The 22,014-nt window shown below is 39.6% G+C and overlaps 4 protein-coding genes across 7 annotated transcripts; 1 reads left to right on the top strand and 3 right to left on the bottom strand.

Moving 5' to 3' along the window:
* The first annotated feature begins 469 nt into the window (after positions 1–469).
* Positions 470–5,451, top strand: LOC147179525 (F-box only protein 6-like). Of its 2 annotated transcripts, none has more exons than XM_086069872.1 (6): positions 470–939; positions 1,833–2,079; positions 2,155–2,269; positions 2,335–2,430; positions 3,394–3,487; positions 3,637–5,451. In XM_086069872.1, exons 1-6 carry the CDS (start codon positions 868–870, stop codon positions 3,781–3,783), a joined length of 771 nt encoding a protein of 256 aa, XP_085925998.1. In that variant the 5' UTR covers positions 470–867; the 3' UTR covers positions 3,784–5,451. The 2 variants fall into 2 exon arrangements, with proteins under 2 accessions (XP_085925998.1, XP_085925997.1); XM_086069871.1 differs by having other exon boundaries at positions 3,394–3,529.
* Positions 5,452–5,508: 57 nt separating this feature from the next.
* On the bottom strand, positions 5,509–12,782 carry LOC147179524 (cell division control protein 42 homolog). 2 transcript variants are annotated; one of them, XM_086069874.1, is made up of 6 exons: positions 12,527–12,782; positions 11,977–12,113; positions 11,205–11,277; positions 11,033–11,142; positions 7,486–7,683; positions 5,509–6,815 (listed from the first exon to the last, which is right to left on the bottom strand). In XM_086069874.1, exons 2-6 carry the CDS (start codon positions 12,079–12,081, stop codon positions 6,726–6,728), a joined length of 576 nt encoding a protein of 191 aa, XP_085926000.1. In that variant the 5' UTR covers positions 12,082–12,113; positions 12,527–12,782; the 3' UTR covers positions 5,509–6,725. The 2 variants fall into 2 exon arrangements, with proteins under 2 accessions (XP_085926000.1, XP_085925999.1); XM_086069873.1 differs by having other exon boundaries at positions 5,509–7,369; positions 12,527–12,781.
* Positions 12,783–13,361: 579 nt separating this feature from the next.
* Positions 13,362–14,815, bottom strand: LOC147179523 (CMRF35-like molecule 7). 2 transcript variants are annotated; one of them, XM_086069503.1, is made up of 4 exons: positions 14,745–14,815; positions 14,308–14,664; positions 14,022–14,076; positions 13,362–13,714 (listed from the first exon to the last, which is right to left on the bottom strand). In XM_086069503.1, exons 1-4 carry the CDS (start codon positions 14,779–14,781, stop codon positions 13,585–13,587), a joined length of 579 nt encoding a protein of 192 aa, XP_085925629.1. In that variant the 5' UTR covers positions 14,782–14,815; the 3' UTR covers positions 13,362–13,584. The 2 variants fall into 2 exon arrangements, with proteins under 2 accessions (XP_085925629.1, XP_085925630.1); XM_086069504.1 differs by lacking the exon at positions 13,362–13,714 and having other exon boundaries at positions 13,728–14,076.
* A 2,373-nt stretch (positions 14,816–17,188) lies between these two features.
* slc60a1b (solute carrier family 60 member 1b) lies at positions 17,189–21,619 on the bottom strand. The gene is made up of 10 exons (XM_086068806.1): positions 21,345–21,619; positions 21,064–21,262; positions 20,739–20,981; positions 20,495–20,657; positions 20,266–20,381; positions 18,498–18,671; positions 18,273–18,420; positions 18,121–18,191; positions 17,911–18,031; positions 17,189–17,802 (listed from the first exon to the last, which is right to left on the bottom strand). Exons 1-10 carry the CDS (start codon positions 21,572–21,574, stop codon positions 17,708–17,710), a joined length of 1,560 nt encoding a protein of 519 aa, XP_085924932.1. The 5' UTR covers positions 21,575–21,619; the 3' UTR covers positions 17,189–17,707.
* Between the last annotated feature and the right edge of the window lie 395 nt (positions 21,620–22,014).

Below are 22,014 nucleotides of genomic sequence, written 5' to 3'. Positions count from 1 at the left end.
CCCTATAATGTAATCCTTTTTTTTTATTACATTATTGGGTTTTTATTACATTTTTGATTGTGTTAAATACAAATATTACATTTTCAGGTTATTACTACATTGTAGGGCGCTCCATAGGTCGTTTAGCTGTTTAGTGTTTACATTCAGGGGTTTTATAATTAAATACACTAAAAATAAATACAATCATATTACTCAGCACATTTCATGTTAAATAAGGGGGATACACATCCATAGTGTCAAATGGATTTGTAAAATGACTTCATTAAAAATAATTACATTTTAATTATGCAGATTACTATCCCTTCGTTGGCTGACCATAGTACAGTGCAGTACAGTTGATTTCTGGTAAAGTGAAACGCTTGTTTCCCACCAGCATTCCCAACAGAAACGCCCACTAGATGACACAACCGGAAAAGCGGATTTTAAAGGTGCGCTCCAAATTCTGTTCTTTGTCTACCGGGAGGGCGGAGTTTAGCTGCAACGTTTCAAATGTTTAGGATTAGGCTTTCGGCGCCGACTTCCGTGTATCTCTGGTCCTAAAAGCAATGGCACGTTACGTTACTGACTGAACGCAGAGAACGACTTCTAGGTTTCGTTTTGATGCTTGAAGAATCTTCACCGAATGTCACCACCACTGTCGTTTGAAACCACATTTAAGAAACTACATTTAAAAGGCATTTTCTGAGTGTAGAGCGACACGATATAGCATACTGTAGCTACATTTACTTTACCTTAACAACAGCGTTTACTTCGAGTTGAACTTCCGCGTCGAGTTTGTTGTGGAACTAAAGTAGGTATACAGCAGACAGACAGCTTCGGGTTGACTTCGAAGACGTCGTCCATGAGGCGTGAACTAGCTGGATATAAATGGGTGCAACACAGAGCTCTGACTCCGTCACTTCCATTCAGCGACCGTCTTCTGTTCCTGCCACGTTAGAGGTAGATTTGATGCTTCTACTTCATACAGCATAACTTCCCATTGGGCCTCTTGTGTAGCCACTTCGATCGGGATTAGGCAGCTGCTTTGTGGTGTACGATTCGATTCGATACCGATTAATCCCAATGCGAATCTAAATTGATTATTGCAATTTTTTTTTTTACTCAAATTTAGAAAATACTCATCAGTAAACTTGTACACTGTAAGATTTGTATGAAAATGTATTTATTTATCTGAAACTTCAGGCTTATAACTGAGCCACTGCATTTAACAAACAGGTTGCAGTCTGTTTCATGTTTGAACAGCACTGAAATAAAATATTAAGGCTTAATGTTCCATTAATATAACATTCTTCCATGCTTAATGTGTAAATCCTAACCCTAAGTAAGACGTTTTGTTGAATATTCCCGTAAAAAATGTATGTTTAAAAATCGATTCGGCCTCATATCGAATCGATTCGAGAATTGCGCGCTGTAATATCGCGATATATTGCCGAATCAATTTTTTCCTAACAACCCTACAATTTAATATGTACTAGTGGATGAATTTTCAATGATCGTAGTTAAACAATGGCAAAAATTAATGGCAACTTTGTATTCACATTTCTAGTCCCTGATCTGTAAAATGGCCGCAGGAGAGCCGCCCATAATGGTATCGGTCACCATCGCGAGTACCGATGCCTTAAAATAAGACTGGTATTGGCACCAATACCATCGTATCGGCAGTCACCCATCATAGTCAGGGTGATCCCACCTCTGGAATGTGTTTGTTATGTGTTATCTAGAAAGTACACTGGCGGCTATGATGAGGGCCAACCGTATTTGGAATGCTTTTCAACAACGGTGGGTGTGCTACTTTCATTATACTGTATATCTCGTTGCTCTTTTCCTATCAGAACTCTGTTCCTCTGGAGGTTCTCGAAGAGATCTTCTTGAATCTCCCCCCTGAGCAGGTGGTCTGGATTTGTCGGTTAGTGTGCCGTCAATGGAAAGACATTGTTGACAGCCAGTCTTTATGGAGAGACAGATGCAGGAGAGAAGGCTATCACCTCCGCAATGATTCCAGAGTACCACAAGACTGGAGGTTATTTTACTTCTTGTGCAAGAAGCGACGGAATCTTCTCAAGAACCCGCGGGCCGAAGGTTGGGAAAGAAGGGAGGCCGGCGTTGCTTCGCTGCGTTTGCTTTCATCACATTAGTGATCTTTTGTCTTTCCAGATCAAATGAGAGGTTGGCAGATATTGGAGAACAGTGGCGACCGCTGGAAAGTAGACGATGTCTTGGTAGCGCATCCAAATGAAACCATCAAGACCAACTTTGTGACTTCATATGGGTAAGTATTATGGCGAAACGATGGCATGTTCCTTAATGTGACCGTATCATTTGATTTTTCTCTAGCATATGCAGCAAGTCCCAGCTTATTGATTTGGAGTCCGAAGGTTACAACGCATCATTTATGGATCACTTTCAGCCAGACATCAAAATATCGGATTGGTGAGAGGAAATACTCAAATGCAGTAATTGTACTTATTAAATACAATTATATAAGCATAAATACAATTAAATACTATTTACCTATTTAAAGTACTTGTAAAGTGTTTATTCAACTGTAAACTCCCATTTTATTTTATTTCACTACACACTGAATTTATATATATATATATATATTAGGGGTGTTCGAAAAAATTGATTTGGCAATATATCGCGATATTGCAGCGTGCAATTCTCGAATCGATTCGATATGCGGCCGAATCGATTTTTAAACATCAATTTTTTATGGGAATATTCAACAAAACGTCTTACTTAGGGTTAGGATTCACACATTAAGCATGGAAGAATGTTATATTAATGGAACATTAAGCCTTAATATTTTATTTCAATGTTGTTCAAACATGAAACAGACCGCAACCTGTTTGTTAAATGCAGTGGCTCAGTTATAAGCCTGAAGTTTCAGATAAATAAATAAATTTTCATACAGATCTTACAGTGTACATGTACAAGTTTACTGATTAGTATTTTCTAAATTTGAGTAAAAAAAAAATATTGCAATAATCAATTTAGAGATTCGAATTGGGATTCATCGAATCGAATCGAATCGTGACCTATGAATCGTGATACGAATCGAATCGCCAGGTACTAGGCAATTCACACCCCTAATATATATATATATATGCAATTTAGATGATTATAGCTTAAAGCTAACAAACCCTCAACTTCACCATCACAATAAGAAATCATTCACATGATGTGTGATGTAGTAATTAGGTAGGAAATGGCCTTGTGAAATATATTTTCCCATGTAATAAATCTAGTGTCACTTTTTGAATTAACCATTGAAATAAATGTAAATGGTAGTTGTCTACAATTGTGTTTTTTCAATGTAATATTTAGTAACACACGTATTTTGGCACCCTGAACTTCAGCCTGACCCTTTTGGTACTGCACGTTGTGCTGCAGGTATGCCCCTCGATGGGACTGTGGCTGTGAATACAAGATCCACGTGGAGCTGCTGAATCGAAAGAAGAAGCCAATTAAGATCTTTTCCCCTGAGGTGATTTATTTTCAGCAATGGAACGATGGTAAATGGACGCAGGTATGAACACCTCTTGAGCACATGGCTCCGGATCATTCGATGGATGGATGATTCAAGGAAAATACAGTACGTGGAACAAAGAAAAACAAACTGTTGTATTTTTTCAGATAACACACGTGTTCCGCAACTACGGGTCAGGAGTGAGATACATCCGCTTTGTCCACGGGGGTAAGGACACACAGTTCTGGGCTGGATGGTACGGAATTCGCCTTACGGACAGTTGTGTTGAGATAAGTCCTGCAATTGAATCATAGTTCTACGGTTTTCGCATAATGTGTGTGTCATAAAAGTTCCAGGACTGATGTCACACAAGAAGATGTATTTCAAATTTAAATATAATTCCCTAGATAAGCCTTCATGCAATCATAGAAGGATTTTCCCAGGATGGTGATGGCCACCTTGATGTCGTCCCTTCAAAATCTATTGTTGACACCAGTCCTGGAACCTTTCCGACACACTTTGTATGTGCGTTCTGCCTGCCTTTTGCATTTTGCACTATTTTAGCAAATATCACAATGCTTTGTCACCACTAGTAAATCATCTTATTTTGTTTGTCATCAAGCCTAAAGAAAAGAAGTAAAGCACAACTTTTTTTGTATGAATCTACTGTGGTGCCTTGAGATACGAGTGACCCAACATTCGAGTTTTTCCAGATCAAGCCAGATTGGCAGTGGCTGAGTTCCCTCTCGGACAAGCACCAGCTAACATCCCCATGTCTTACCCTTAATTTCGTGACCGTCTCCACGCATAGCCTATCTGAATATCTATATTAGACCGACTCTAGGTGGCCAAGGCAACAGTCACTGTGAATTTTTACACACTGTTTAATACTTTATTTTCTATGTAATTGTCATTTCATACGCTTGTATAAAGTACAATATTATAGAGTGCTATTTATTTTAAAAAAAAGAAAGAAAGAAAATAAACAAACTTTTTTTATAGGGAGGTTAGAACAGATTAATGGCATTTCCATTCATTGTAAAGAGGAAAGATGAGTTGATTGTTTTGAAATGCGAACATGGTTACAGAACAAATTCAGCTTGTATCTCAAGGTACCACTGTATTACAATTAGTTGTGAGGGCTAACATTACATGAAAAAAACTAACTTCAATACGAACAGTGAGGTGTCATTGTTTGAGCCTGTAGTTCTCAAACCTTTTCTGAATTTTCATCCCCGTGCTTTGACGTTGTTATTTTTTTTTTGTTCTTGACCTTATTTCGATTCTGCTCCGTGATTGCTGTCCCCCAGCTTGTCTTGTGTGGAAGTCGACCCATGAATATGCCAGCTTCCAACATGGCAAAGAAATAAAAGTGCCCACGCCCGTTTGTGTTGAAAGCAATTGTCACCCTGAATCGAATTATCTGAAGGTGCAAAGCCATACAGAAATAACCCACGTTGGCAAGTTCTATCTGCAAAACAAGGGTCCTAATTTGCCAGGTAGGCAGTGTGGAAGTCAGGGCTACTCATTTCAAATCAGTCTATTGACAAAGACAATGTACAAAGCTAGTGTTTATGTGCCGCCTTCTGATTAGCACTGTACACAAGTCCTAGTTTTGACAGGCTTTCTTCCTCCAGCAGCCAAAGTTTAGACCCAACACTCGCGTAATTGAAAACAAGAAAAAGACATTAACTGCGTGGAACGATGCAAATTCTTGAGCTGTAGAGACCTTTAGTCATTAAAGGGTATGCAATTTTTTTTTAATAGCGATGTCGGCTTGATTGTATTAGTCTGTTTACCCAGTTAAGGGCAACCTATAGAATGTGCAATGCTTGTTTTGCCATCAGCCATTATGCCCTCTATTGTTAATTAGCTGCGTAATAAATTGCCTATTGTATTCCAAAAATGCGCTTTCTTTTCAGACCGCTTCAACTTGTACATGTGACGTGTTTGCACAATAAATCCTGCTTCAAATTCTCTAATATTGTGTGCAAGGTGAACTTTTTAAAGCATTAAAACAGACAAAGACATTTTCAAAGTCTCTTGATAATACTGGTTTATTGTGACATTTCATCACAAAGAAAATACAGTACAGCTTGATGTTAAATGGAAAAGAGGAAATGAAAAGAAACCCATCAACACTTTCTGGTCGTCACCTAACTCTCTTAACTTGTTTCAGTAATGCACACTTATCAGTCAATAAGTTATGAATTATTCTCACTATATGTACAAATAAATCAAGCCCACATCTAGGAATGTATATACTCAAAGATAAATGCAAACACTGCTATTCCTGGCATTTAAAAACCTTCACAGGATCTGAAATCAAAACATTAGAGTTTTGTAAGAAGTGTCACACTGCGTCGCTATGTGATGTAAATGAAGCCGCGTGTCGGCCAACTTAAAAAGGAAAAAAAAAGTGTACAATGGCCTCGGTCGCTGCGCCAATAAAAGTGAAACATCAGCATTTGGGTTACAAATTCAAGACAAATAGAACTTTCTGCATGGAGCGTTCACACTGCAAGTAAATAAACTGCTAAAGCTAAACTGCTAAAACAGACTTTAGCTCAGATTCGAGGCTGATCAACGTAATTGTGTGGGTTTTATTTTCACGGTCTTATTAAATGAGCAACTAAATGCACTGCCACTACTTTGTGGATTAGGGTCTTTCTCCCATCACGTGTGTCTGAGACATTCTCACAAAGATTCTGTTCTTCTGGGCTTCAAGCTTAGGCAATAATTGAGACATGATGGGACATTTATTGTGTCTTAGGTTGGCTATTTGTGAGTCACACACATTTTCCTTTATCTCCGAGAAGAGAAGTGAAAAAGCGAAAACTACTCATATATGTATTTTGGTGGCAGAGCTAACCTAAGACACGATAAATCTGTAATTTTGTAAGACCTCAATTATTGCCTAAGCATAAAGCCCGGAAGAAAAACAAAATTGTTGTGAGAATGTCACACACGTGACAGGAGAACGTCCATGCCATGTATGATAAGACGAGCTGTCGACTACACGTCCTCTACCTTATTGATTTATTCTAAAAATATGAAATAAAATTCATCATCATGTAAAAGGTAAGGCCATATCATAAGTATGAAGTCGGCACAAACAGCATCAATTCTTAATCATACTCAACACACTGAATATGTATTTAGGTTAATTCTGGCAGGAGGCAAATATTTCATGATCTTTCAACTTGTGGTGGTCCGTGTACTGCTAACCTAGAAAGCGGTGCGGCTGAGACCAAACTTAGAGCAGAACGCATTTACGTCTTTTCTTAGGTTCGGGGGGCTCCAGGGCTGCCAGTATTGCCTCATCAAACACATTCTTTAATCCTTTCTGTGGAAACAAAACATTCTGGTTCAAAGAAAGACAACGCAACATCGGATAGGCGAAAAGGAAGCGGAGTGGAGATGTAGCGAGGAAATCCAGATTTTTCTTTATTCAAATAACATGATACAAGACTCCCCCATGATAAGAGAAGCAGAGAAAGAAAAAAAAATCGGTAGAAAAAGAACATGTTGTGGAGGTAAATGCTTCTTGGGGTACAAATGACACTGGAAACAGCTCTGTGACAGAGACATGCATGCAGGGAAGTAGAAGTGAAGTTTGGCACTCTTGTCATATCAGGCAGCCCGTGTGAGTGTGATTAGGCCGAGTTGAACAGCGGGACAAAATGTCCCCCCGACAACATTTCATCTTGTACGTTTGTTTGCAAAGAGTACTTGAGTTAGCTTGACATTTTCTTTACAATGAAGTAAGCAGCAGACGATTGAGAGGCAAAAGCGAGAGTCAGTCAGACATCAGAACAAACAGCACTTTCTCTTTCTCTGAGTTTCGGGGGGCTCTAAAGCGGCTAGGATAGCCTCGTCAAATACGTTCTTCAGTCCCCGCTAAGGAAAAGCAAGGAGGAAAGACAGGCAGGAGGACACAGTTGGACAGAATTAGAAAAGGCAGCTGCGGTTAGGAAAGGTCGGCACCAGCGTGCCGTTAAGACGAGAGCTCGTACCTGTGTGAGGGCGGAGCACTCCACGTACTTGACCGCCTTCAAGTCACGAGCCAGCTTCTCGGCCGTCTCCGGGGTGATGGGCTTCTGTTTGTTCTTGGCTAACTTCTCCACGGTGGAGGGGTCGTCGCGCAGGTCGATCTGAGTGCCCACCAACAGGAAGGGGGTCTTGGGGCAGTGGTGGGTGATTTCCGGAACCCACTACAGGAGAGGAGGGAAAAAACGACATGAGCCTTTCGCGTCAGAGCAGATTCAAACCCTCAACTGTGAGGCATGGGCACTCACCACTGTCGCACTGTGTTGCCGCTACTATGAGTTTAATTGCCTCACATTGTTGAAATGTAACATTGCTTGTTGTAAATTAATTAAAATGTGCAAAATGGAAATGTACAAGTTATTTTAGTTAGTAATCGTGATTACCGATAATAATTTTATTTAGGACCACACATTAAAAGGAACCCCGACTTGCTTTATATTATTTATTTGGTTGTTACTAACATAACCATGAGATTCATTTCCCCCCCCAAAAAATCCTGTTTATTCCATTTTATAGAAATGTTATTTGGACGTAAGCCGCCATTGTTATTTACGTCGCAACGCATTCCGTGCGTAGTGACGAAGAATAACGTCTGGCTCTGCCGAGCAATGAAAAAAGGAAAAAATGATGCAGCGTCGATTTATTTTATTTTATTTGTTTTTTTATGTGATTGTATGTAATTCGGATTAACTGATCTTTGTATTTTTCTTCTATGTTCTATAAGTGGTTAAAAAAAGAAAGAAAGAAAAGCAATGTAAAACGCCTATAAAGAAACAAGGTAAGCCACGTAGCGTTCCTAAAGAAACAACTTGTGATCGGGAGTCACCCTCTCCCACACTGTCCTCTCGTCATTCACGCATTCAACAGTTTTGATCGTCCCCTTTAGGAACGCTACGAGGCTTGCTTTCTTTATAAGCGCTTCACATTGCTTGGCAGAGAGTCGCCGCCATTCTACGTCACTCCGCACGGAATGCGTGGCGGCGTACATCCAAATAAAGTTTCGACAAAATGTATTAAACTGGAAATGATTTTTGAAAAATTATTTTCATAGTTATGTTAGTAACAACCAAATAAATAATATAGAGCTAACTTGTCATTACAGTCGGGGTTCATTTTAAGGTTAAAAAAGGCTAACCTTTGGAATCACATTTTTTCATGTAAGAGTTCATGTGAGACTAAAATTAACACATTCTACTTATGTCAAAGATAAATTCATAATACAGTTGTGCCTTGAGAGTTAAAATTATTCCGGTACTACGCTCGTAACTCAAAAGTAGGGTCTGACCGATTAATTGACCGATTATGGCCCTTCTGACATTGGCCAAATGGCTGATTGTTCCGCGTGGTGCAGCTACAGAATCCCGACGTTGTGAAAGTACCCTGAATGCACCATTTTGCTTGCGTCACAAGCGGTTAGCTTATGTGATTCTGTCGTTTAATGACACACCCGCTTGGAGTCTACTGTAAAACTAAACACAAGAAGAATTACACATATTGTATGTATACATACAAAACGTGCTTCGTTTTAAATCGTTGCTAACGCTAATGCTTAAGTCCATAGAGGAAGCCATTGACATGCTAGCGGGAAATTAGCACCGCCTTCGGGAGTGATATTCCTTCACATAACGATTATCAACACAAATACGTCGTAAAAACATATTCATACAGCTACATGTAAAATGACACTACTCAAAAGGCACACATTGTTCCCAATCTGAGAAAAAACGAGTTATATTAATGGAGTTCAATCGCAGCTTATTTCTTCTGTTCTCATTGTGTGTACTCCATGGATGCACCACACTGCCCCTAAGAGGCCAAAATGCACAGGAAATGCCAGTATTAGTATTAGTTCTCGTTTTTTCAAATGCTATTATTTTAGTTCTCGTTTTTTCAATTGCTATTATTTTAGTACAGTCTTATTTTACTTTCTTACCATTTTATTGTATCGTTGTCTTTTCAACTTATATTTAAAGTTGAGATTTCATGGAATTTTCCTTTCCTCAAAGATTCAACAATGCAAACATCCAAGGATAGAAAAATAAGTGTAATGCTTAACACAGGCATGCGATTTGACCAAAGTGAAATTATCTGAAAATTTAGCCGGGGGTCTGGGGGCCGCGGGCACTCAGCTAGGTCCAGAGCTCATGGGTTTTCCGTGTTTTTGAGTACTTTCAATGCACTCAGATGACAAAGAAATAGACAAAACAACAGCATAAATTTTCAATGTATATTGAACTATCCCATATAAAATTGCAGTTTTAGTCAACTCAAAATCAGTCACATTCAAAAACATTGGACTGCCTTTGCTTTTAAAAACTATCACTGAGAATATCATCATATATATTTACCATGCAATAAATCATTTAATCAATCATTCTTAATTTAATACATAATGCATAATGCATAACAAAAACATAAAATACCTCATGCAGCAAGCTCTGGTAAAAACACAATCATGCATTCGGATTGACTAAGATCATCTCTGTAACTGCATACATCAAGATAGTCAACATATTGAAACCTGAAAAGTGCAAACATGCAGCATTCATTTGAGTTTGTGTCAATGATTAACCATGTTAAATATTTATGACCATTTTTATTACGTTATAATATTTTCGAAAATTTGATTTCGATTAATTTGAAACGTTTACCACCGACCTCAAAATTCACGACTCTGTCAGTAACTGGTGCAGGTTGTTGGGGTGGATCACGTCTCTCTATTACCGCTTCCGATTGTGATGTCAATAAGGGATGGGGGCCGTAAAGTTTTGGAGTTTTCGTTTGGGCACCGAAACTTCCAGCGATGGAATAATTTGTTGTTCTTGACTGAAGTTCTTTCAGGTGTTTTTTGCTCTTTGCGTGACTTTCAAGAGCTTTGAAACCTCTCGCACCATCGTCAACGGTATCACGGCACCAAATGCAAAGCGCTTTCCCGGCACGATCGATCTTCCGAATAAAGTCACTGAACAAATTCGTCACAGTCTTCTTTCCAACATTTGTAGATATATCCTTCTCTCACCAGTCCCATCGAAACTTGTTTTTTACGATCTTGTCAATTTCCTTAACTCGCGGAGCATCTTTGCGTTCGATCACGGACATTTCTTTAAACACCCGGCAAAAACGTCTGAGAAATGAACAATGGCATGCCTTTATAACAAGCGCGTTTATTGGTCAACAAACAATGGCATACTCCTATGCCTTTATAACAAGCGCTCTTATTGGTCAACACGGAGACTTCCGCCAATCGCAAGATCGGTTTCATTTCAGTTGCGGAAACACTAAAACGGAATGCTGTAGAGAGACGAAATCGGATTTTTTTTTTGGGGGGGGAGATAAAAAAAGCGGAATTCCGCGAATTAGCGGAAAAATCACATGCCTGTTAACAATAAAAATGCAAAAGGCTTGAACTACACAAAGTACTTCTAATATCAAGCTCAATGGTAAATTATGTTTTGAAATGCGGACATGGAATGAAGCGTGAAAGGGGGTGTAAGCCAGCTCAAACCCACTCACCTTTTCTTTTACATTTTCAAAGGACGATGGTGAAACCACAGAGAAGCAGACTAAGAAGACGTCCGTCTGCGGGTAGCTTAGTGGTCGTAACCTGTCGTAATCTTCCTGACCTGTGAGGAGATACACCATTAAGTCAAGTGACCGCTCGGCACAGTTGAACTCGTTGACTTACCTGCTGTGTCAAATAAGCCAAGGGTGTATGGTTCACCACCGATCATAACAGTTACTGCATAGTTGTCAAACACCTGGTTGAGAAAAAAAAATGCATCTTGGTTTTTCAGTCTTAGAATGGAACCCAACCGTTTTTATTGTAAGTAGAACAACTTATATCTGCCACCACTAGGGGAAATAAATGTCACAAATGCTCTCAAGCTTGCGTTCTGAAAGTCACATGACCAACCCCGGTCAGTGGGTCACACGGGTTTGCAGATTTCCTGTGTATGCTGCGATAACTAGCACAACTATAGTTTGATAACATTAAGGTTTGAACCCCAGTTTTGTTCAAATCAATTTACATGCAAGTACTTTTTGGGACAAATTATTGTACCACTTTCTAATTTAGATTGAGCTTTAGTGGGATTTTGTGGCATTTTAGGACATTCCAGAAAAATCGGAGAATTAAAATTCTAATACTGTAGATTAATGGTGTCCAAACTCTGTCCTCGGGTCCAGAGTCCTGCAGGTTTAGGATGTGTCCCTGCTCCAACACTGCCGTAGACAAATTTGTGAAAATCAAACTGAACAACATAATACGTCTTACTATTTGTATGGTTAGGCGGCAGCAAGCTGGATCCCACTTGGAACCTAATAAACATGTGTGTGTGTTGTATTGTGTAATGTGGCATTCTAACATGGAAACAAGTTAAAGAACCACGTCGTCACGTCACTCGGTGTGCGCCGGGCACTAGTCATCAAGAAGAACCCGAGAGCAAACGTATACTCACTGTTGGTACATATTCCGAAGGGAATTTGTTGGTGGTGTATGAAATCAGTAGACAGGTTTTTCCCACTGCTCCATCGCCCACCACCACACATTTGATGGTCTGCATCTCACTTCCTTGTGTTGGGGCTGCCTACAATCCTATCAAAAAAGTGCATATAATGTATTCAATTTTACTTTAAACAAATATCTGATTGACACTTATTTATTTTTAAGTGGGGTTAGGTATTTGACTAGTTACTTGGTACACAGCCCCACCACATCATCTAAAATTCAACAAACGTTACGAGCCACTGCTAATCACAATCGACTATTAAAAACGTGTCCCGTAATAGTCGATCATGATTCTGAAATGTAATTTATGGAAGAAGAGAGACAACAACAAAAAAAAGTGTCGAATCGTTAGATGTTTGGTTTGCTAGGTTAGCAAAAGGCCGAGCAGCCTTGGCTGAGTTCCTGCGAACAGCTAGCATGAACAGAAGTGGAACGAAGACTGCTTTTCTTTAGTATGCGCCATAACGATACATAGTGAAATCATTGTTAGCACAACTTACCTGTGGCCCTCGGGATGCCCGATGGCTAACGTTAGCTTAGCTTCTAAGAGACCGGGCGTTGGCACAGAGCGTAACTTGGCTCACTACGAGTGCTTCCTGTTCATCTATTCAGCTACAAATTATACGAGCGAATATCGAGAGCGCTGTGGGAAAATTCAATTGATGCCCGGTCAAAGCCAACATTTACATGTTCTTTTGGAATTATTAAACATTATTTGCTCACAATTGATTTTTTTTCTGTTTTAAGTACGTAGGTGAACGAATTACCGTTACGGTAGAACTTTTACTTCGAAAGTGCACGTTCATGCGCTCCACTTGAGCCTTGACCACGCACACAGTTCGGATGACGTCACCTTCAAAACTGACTTTCCTTCCTCGGATCCTCAGCTGAATTTGTGCACTTCCTCTTCATACGCAGTATTCCTCAGCCCAAATAGAGACAAACTACTTCTCAAACATAAATGCAGTTGTTTTTGCTTCAAATACTCATTAAAGTGTGAATAACTGGTTTGGATTATATATATATATATATATATATATAAATTTTTTTTTCCATTAAATTACCATCCAACAGTAAAAACACTGCACAAGCTAGCCATGGTTTACAGTCTTGTATATTATTTAAATTTTTTGTTTTACAGTATTAATGTGCTCTATGATTTTTTTTTAAAATAGTCTCCAATCTGTATACTTGTGGTATAGAAATGGATGGATGGATGGAAAGACGGACGCACGGACGGATGGATGGATAAATGGATGAATGTAATGACTGACTGACTGATTGATTGCACAGCATTAAATTCCCCTTATTGATAAATAAAAGAAAACACCTGAGCACAAAATTACTGTTTGTTTAATATACACAATGATCAACACATAAAAGCAGCATCAAAGTATCTAAACTAATTTAACTTCAACACATTTCAATACAGGATGGCTTTCATTCCCACATCACTAGAATATATACTGAAGGATTTCTGAAATATTCAGTATATAAAGTAGGCAGATGTGATAATATTTCACATATTTCTTTTCATGGTTTTCACCCCTAAATATGATTAGTTTTTTTCAGATACATTTCTGTGCCAAATTTTGCGTGCAGCCTTTAATTTCCACGCAACTATATGTGCCGCGGCCACGCTAAACACCAGTGACAAAAAAATGATCCATCGAAGAGCCTCCCACCACCTACATGAGGAATAGAACAAATAATTGAATGGAGTATTTAGACTCACTGAAATTTAAACTTTATGAGTTCCATTACAAAACCACCAAACTGTACAAAAATTAACAGTTTGATTGACATGTTCTACACTGACCAATATGTCTATTATTGTTTAGCAACATGAGCCAAAAATGTTAGAACAAAACATCTAGTTGTGATTCTAGCGTTTCAGTCTGCGAACCAAAAGCACAATAATAAACATACTGCTACATACTGATTTCATTTTTGAGTCATATATAAACACATAGCAGCGTCCTTGTAAAAACTCACTGTGTTTTGTTTTTATTTGTCTCTGATGTAGTTGCTGGCACTGCGCTGGTCGGTGCTATTGTGCAGAATGGGAAAAATAATATTCAAAAGCGTATTTGGACTTCAGATTATATCATTTAAATGTTTACTGAGGGGTATTTTGTCATATTGAGGGCAAAATTAAATATAACTATTTGTCCCAGGAATATTTAACAACAGCAAGTCAAGGCAAGTCCATATAAAAACAGGGTAACTAAATGTTGTGTGGCAGTGGTTACTATCTGTCACTCTTGACTAGCAAGTGTACCTTTGTCGGATACGATGAGCTTGACGCCAGTGAAGATATTCCTTCCAGGCCTGGCAACAACACACCAGTACATGTCCGCATCTCTTCGCCTGAGAGCCGTCATAGTAACAGTGACGACTCCTGCCTCCTTGTCATCGGCAATGGAGCATCTGTCGTTTTTGCGCTGCTTTGGTGTTTTGGCAATGATCTTGCACAGCTCATAGATAGGACCCCTGCACCAGTACTTTGTGCTGTTTCTGAACTGAAGATCGTAGTGACAAGGCACAACTAGAGATTCTCCATACGCGGCTCTTATGACCTTCAGCTGATCTGGGTCCGCCGAATGCTTTGGAAGCCAGAAAATGAAAAGGAGCGGAGCTGCAAAACACAAACATAGATATTAAATGAGGCGACGCATTCGTTAGACTGCCGCCATATAAAATAAAGAGCATTATTACCTTTGAAGAAGTCAAACAGTGACCCAGATATTCTCATGATTAAAGAGGAAATAATGTGGCGTGGAAGCAAATGAGGCAATATTAACATCTTCCTCTTATGTTGCCTTGATGGTCAAATTGTGCAATCGGGCTCATCCTTCCCCCCCAAAGTGGGAGTTGTGGCATCACCATACCATAATATCAGGCACAAACGTCGTATAAAGTGAAGGTATGAACAATCTGCATAAGCTAAAATGGCCACTTTGAACTATCAAAACCGTTCATGTCCTCAAATCCATCATTTATCCACATTCCCTGTGTTTTTAGGGAACCTAAGTCACTTCATTGCAACAGTTTAGAAAAACAGAACTACGGTGTTGACGTTTGCAGTGGTGAGCAAACGCAATCTTTTTTCTTTTTTTTCTTTTTTCTTTTTTTCCATTTTTATTTTTTAAATCTCAGACATTTACCCGATAATACCTTATAATGCTTCTTCTTCCACTACGTTGACATTAGCCTGTTGTTGTTGTTGACTACTCAGCTTGCACATTGTGAAGGATAATAGTTGAAGGGCTGAAATCCACAGAAGTTGGATTGCCCTTTTTACTACAATACCCATGAGCAAGGCAACAAATCGACGCCCTCTTAAAATAATTGCCTAAATCATTTTTTTCAGATTTTTCAAAAACACAAAAAATGTAACCATTTGCAATCAAGAGGAGATGATTTAGGCAACAAAATTATAACTTTGGCAAATTAAATGATACGCAATTATTTTAAAGAGGGTGGTAAAATACAAGGTGATGGCAACTTTATATAAATAAATAAATATGCCTATTTCTCCTTAGGGCACAGAGAAAGAGAGAGACATAGTATGCTGTCCTATCTAATTACGAAGAATACATATTATAAGTACAATTTGGTGTCAACTGCAGTATGGGTGTATCCAAATTATAATTATAATAATTAATAATTAGATAGGTGACTTGAGCTAGGCCGTTGTGCTGCTGTGACCTATCTAGGTCATGGCACCAATTGAAAAGTTCTGGGAGAACCCCCAATAACAAAAAACTGAAGATTAGTTATTAAGAGGCCTAATGTAACATTCTGCTTATAAGACATACGACTTCAGAGGTTGCACTGTGACATACGAGACTTCAATTTGTTTCGGTTACATGTGAAATACGTCAACAGTCCATTTCAGTGCCACTGACATTTGGTTGACTTCTCTTTTTGAATATTCATCCACGCAGTCGTCTGATTCTGGTATGGCAACCAGATTTGTTATTACTTCTGCTTCCAGGCCTCAGCCAAGGTGTTTTCTGACAGCTGCAATATAACTTAAACCCTTATAGATAAAGATGGTGTTTCATTAAAATGGAAGCTGTGCGATTAGATAAGTAGTTCTCTATTTACCCTTTAAAATGCTTTTCACGGAAATGCAAGTGTTTCTGTGTGACACATTGTTAAACTCTTCTCTGCATGATTAGTGATGTCAAACATATTTATCGTCACATATCAGAAGTCTAATTAGCTTTTCCAAAGCTATTTTTCTTCCTGTTTATGTGATTCGGCTGCTAATGTTTTATGTCACCCCTCAATAGAGGCAGTAAATGTATTAGCTGGGAAACATGAGCAGCATATTTGATGAAAACACAAATATGCCTGTCCTAAATGTCCTATCAAAGTTTTGAGTTGTGAAGGCTTTATTGTACAAAGTCACAAGCAAAGTGCAAGTTATGACGGGTCAATCAAATGTGTATTAGATCTGTGTGTATGTATCCCTTTCTTGGGGGGCTCATAGTGTGACGTTATTAATGTCTTGGCAAGAATGTTACGGCGACGTTCTCAGATCTACAAGACAAGAACGTGAGATAAGTTCAGGTAAAGCACTCTTGTCAGTTTGGATAAATCTTTCCGAGTTGATCTTGACGATAAAAGCGAAGCAACTCAAACCTGATCACATTACAAATCACGGATAATGGCTTCTACAATGAATGCTAAATATTTGATGACATTAAACAGGATATAGGAGCTTCCTCGAAGAATCTCGGTTCATCTTGTTTAGGGTTTGCTGCTGTCTCGCTTGGGAAAATAAATTGTTTATCACATAACTGAAAGCAGTATTTGTGTCCATTCATTTTACACACTTTGCCATCAGCATCCATGACTTTGGGACTTGATCAATGATGACTGCAGGTTGTGACAAACCCGATGTGAACGTTTTGTGGCCACGGCGAAGTTAAAATCGAATCTATATCGCCCCCTTCTGGATGTATGTAGATGAACTGGCTGGTAAACTATTGTAACAAACGCCAATGAGTTATGACATCTAATCGGGAGTTACATATTGATTGGAATGTGTAACTCGTTCTAATCTTGCCAAGTACGAAGTCCTCACCACATAAGATTAATGCAAAAACAGAGTATGAGGCCACTTGGGAAACTAAAAACAACAACCTAAATCTGAATTGAAATCTTGTTTACTAATATAGCAACAGTTTGAGAATATGTATTAAGTTACAAAACGACATCAACATATTCCAGGAGTTTCAATATGCTTCTGAAAATAAAACACTTTCTTCTTTGCAAATTAGGGATGGGCATTTTAATGACATCTCCTTGATGGACTAGGCAAGCTAATTAATCAATGATTAACTGGACTTGGATTCGATTATTTTAATATTCTTTCATGTGGAATGGGAGAGTCCTTCTCTCTGGATGTACTGAACTCCTGTTTCAATGCCAAAGTGGCATTGAGCTAATGCTTCAGGACCTCATTTCGCCTCAATTGCATCAAAATGTGATTAATGAATAATAAAATCCACACAACTGACACTTATCAAGCAACCTATTATTATGCCCATCCTTATTGCAAATTACAAAAAAAAACATTTTGCTCCCAGCATGCTAAAAGTAGCAAGAGTCTTTGTGGTAAATGAATGGATTTGATGTTAGGAAAACAACAGAGCGGCCGGCCCCTCTCAGCTCTTCTGTGTCTCCTCTATTGGCTCAGCTTTGGATGATCCATTTGCTCCTGGCGTTTCTTCCTCCACCATGGCGGACTTTTTTGTCGTTCCTAGCGGGATGCAAGGGGAGGGCGGCAAGTGAATGATGACAAGGGTGAAATGCATGCAAACAACCCGGCAGCAAGCCTACAGTGTCGGAATAGGGGATGCTGTTGTACCTGTGAGGTAGTTTCTGTGCATCCGATGGAAGAAGAGCAGACCCATAAAAATGAGGAAACCGATGCAGGCCATAATCACTCCGCACAGAAGGAAACTATAGCTGCCTGCGGTCTGTATAATCTGGGGATATAATAACATCACAAAATCTCTATGAGAGTGGTTTATGAGACAAATATTATTCCTTTTGTATTCACGGCCACTAGACTTACTGAGCCAACCAGAACCTGCATGACCATCTCTCCCATTCCCGCACTTGTCACCAGCACCGACGTAGCACAACCTACAAACACGATATAGTTTTTAGCCTATATAATGTGTGATTTATCATTACTGTATACAATATGTGTACTGTTAAACATACCTTGGTAATCAAGAATGTCTTCAGTGTAGGCAAGCATGCATGGGAAGATGCTGCTGAGGAAAAGTCCACACAAACACGTCCCAATATACAAAAATGTGTTGCTGGTGTAGAAGATTAGCAGCAGCAACACAGTGATAATAGCGCCAGCCTGTAAAAGGCAGGACAAATTGAGTTTGACCTTTAGTTGTGTGTGCCTCACATTTGTGTTTTCATTGTTTCATTCACCAGGTTGACGATGAGCAGTTTCATGACTTGAAAACGGTATGAGAGAGGGATGGACAGCAGTCGACCTGCGGTGATGGCCGCCCAGAAAATGCTGGCTAAGTAGCCGGCGGCTTTATGGGGAAGAGACATGGGTGGTGCAACAGCGTATGTGTACACAAAACCGGCATAGGCCCCCTGAAAAACAAAGTTGGGCTTTGTTGTGTCGAATTTGGAGAATCATTAATGAAATACAGTGGCACGTGGAGATGCGAGGTAAAGTCTCCGTCTGGTTAAAAAAAAAAAAAAACAGTACAAAAATATAGTAATGCGTTTTTTTAATAAGTAAAATAGCACTCAATACTGTTATACATTATATATATAAAAAACACAAGATAATAATATAATTAAATACAATATAACTATTTCAAGTAACAATCATTCAGGCTACTACTTTAGCCATTTTAAACAATATATATATAATATTTCACCTATACTTAATGAATTTAATAACTTCATTATTTTTCATGTACCTTTAAAAATACATTTTGTCACTTGCTGTCTACTGAAAATGACATCACAGGTGCTCAGACCTCAGGTAACGACCAATCGCAGCTCCCCTGTTTTCTGGTGGTAATGTGACGTTTTGCAAACTGAGCCATGATTGGTCATTACCTGAGCCCTAAGCACACGTGGTCATTTTCAGTCGACAGCAAGTGTCAAAATGTGTTTTTAAAGTTATTAATCGTGGCGTGGCGGGGCTCAGGGTGTAGAGATGGTCACTCAGTAACCAGAAGGTCGGCTGTTCGATCCCCGTGCTCCCCAAGGTATGTGTCGTTGTGTCCTTGGGCAAGGCACTTCACACACATTACCTCCAGTGCTACTCACACTGGTGGGTGGAAGGTGCGAATGCTTGGTGGTGGTCGGAGGGGCCGTAAGCGCACGCTGGCAGCCACGCTTCCGTCAGCCTGCCCCAGGGTAGCTGTGGCCACTAAAGTAGCTTACCGCCACCACGGTGTGAATGTGTGAGCGCATGAATATTGTATCCATTCCGTTGTAAAGCATCTTTGAATGTCTAGAAAAGCACTATATAAATCTGATGCATTATTGATATTGTAAAAATTATGAAGTTGTCAAATTAACTATAAACAAAATATGAGCTTTTTACTGCTGAAAATGGCTAAATGAGTCAAGTATCCCTTTCACCCATATATAGTAATTGGCAGTAATAATAGGCTAGTAATTTTTCAACACTAAGTGGCTATTACTTGAATACACGGGCTAACATTTTTTTTTTGAGTGCCAAATAGTCTATATTTGAATGGTTTCTGGGTAATTTTTGGCATCTGAGTCTGAAAATATATTTCTTTGAAATGGCTCTAGTTTTTGATGTATCAATATTTTTGACAACTAATTGATAAGGGGATATAAATAATTGAATGTTCTGTCAGGTAGTATAACGTCCATGTGGTCACACATGAATTGCAGAAGAACATTTTTAAACATCAACTAATATTTTTGTATTATATGATTGCATTGACAGTTTACGAAATGCACTTGAAAATGTAAACAGCTTGAAGCCTCCTTTTTTCTTTTTTTTTGAAGAAGAAGATTTGCTCACGATCTGCCAAACTCCTGCCAAAATGGCTCGTATCTTAATTTTTTACTCAAAGCAACAACAACAAAAATCAGCCCAATGACGGCTGATATCCTGAAAATCTTGGGTCACCGCTGCTTATGTTGACAATGTTTCTATTTTAGATGTGTTTCTGTGTGCGTGCATCTCACTCACCACAATGCCATCAGTCATGAAAAGCACCATCCCACCGAGGATGTGAATCATGAAGAAGGACACTGGCAGGCCACGCAGGTTATCATTCTGACAGCAGCTAAAGATATCGCCGTGACCTGTGCACACAATTGACACGTGGCGGCACACAAAATGGCCTTTATTGTTGTCTTCCTCCCCGGACAATGGCGAGAGAAAAAAAAAATCATGCATTATTCACAGGTTACGATACCTCCAGCTTCATGCGCCGCCTGCTCCACTTCTGCGCCTTCGGCTCCCTGCTGGTTATCCATGGCGAGTTCATCTTTGTCCAGCAGATTAGGTGTGCCGTGAGGGCAGCATGGGATAAGACGCTCGCGATACATCAAGAAGAGGACAGCGAGGGGCACAGGCAGCTGAGGGTGCAAAATAAAATCATATTCATTTTCCATTCGAAAAACATCACATTGAGTCAGTGTTTCCTTTGGAGTCTTTACATTGATAAGAGCCATGATCCAGAAGGCGTAGTGCACACTGGACCCCTCATCTGCTCCCCCGTGGGGCAAGTGGCTCTGAGTGATGTTGTGCTCGGCAATGGGACTGTGTCTCAGCATGTTCCTGAAGTGATGCATGATCTCTGTCCCGTTCCCAGTGTGATTCCCACAGCCGTGCTCCGAGAGGAACGGATCTGCAATCAGAGGGCTCACCAGGGCGCCGAAGCCGATAAAGAAATGAAGAGCCTGGCAAAAAAAAACAACAAAGATGTGAGTTATACTTTTAATTACCACGACCACTGTACACACAGAGAAGATGCCCTTTCACCTGCAAGAAAACGGCCGAGTCTTTCTGATAGATGGCGACCAGTTGGATGTTAGCGATGGTGTCGATGACTCCCATAGCCAACCCCGACACGGCCATGGCGACGGCCAACACCAGAACATTGTTGCACAAAGGGATGATGGCAAATATCACAGAGATAATAAGCGCCGAGACAAATAAAGCAGACAGAGCGGTGAACAACCTAGAACAGAAAAAAAAAAAAACTGTGACGACGTCTCGTTGCTTTCGTCGCCACCAAGACTTTCTTCCTCTCGCTTACTTACGTCCTCTTGAAAACGCCGCCGACCGAGCTGCCAATCAACAAGCAGAATTGCTGGGAGAAAAAGACCCACGTAATCTGGCTCAGTGTGGATTTAGTTTGACACTGCAAGTCCAGAATGGTCGGCCCGAGAAAAGCGATGCACAATCCAAAACTGAAGAAAACACTCCAGTAAGTCAACGTGTGGTGGGCATTCCTTTTGAACAGAGTTACTATCCGATCATCCACAAACATCTTGGCCGCACAAAAGACAACAAGCAGTTGTCTGGATTGTCAGGAGTTACCTTGCTCTCTTTTAAAGCGTTCCACTCCCTTCTCCGTTTTATTGCTTAACTAACAAGGATGTCCTCTTGGTTAATGTGTGGGGCAGACATTATTCTAACAATAACAGGAGCAGTCCAATTGGTGTCAATGATTATCAGCAAAAAAAAAAAAAAAAAAGACCCTATGGTGAAATGGTACCGGAAGATGTGCATTTATGTTTTGTGGCGGATGGAAATTAAATTCGAGGGCTAATGACACATTTAGAAGGTCCTGTTCTTTTCACGACGTGACATCATCCTGTGATATTCAATACAGACCCGCATGGCATCATCCTAGCGAGATGATCTTTCAGTAGAAAATTATGTAGAATTGACCCCAAACAAGGTTTTTATAGTTAAAAAAAGAAAAGA

The sequence above is a fragment of the Leptonotus elevatus genome, chromosome 2, assembly GCF_054856555.1.
Source record: "Leptonotus elevatus isolate MCC_2025b chromosome 2, RoL_Lele_1.0, whole genome shotgun sequence".
Classification (NCBI taxonomy): domain Eukaryota; kingdom Metazoa; phylum Chordata; class Actinopteri; order Syngnathiformes; family Syngnathidae; genus Leptonotus; species Leptonotus elevatus.
This window is presented reverse-complemented; position numbering and strand designations above follow the sequence as displayed.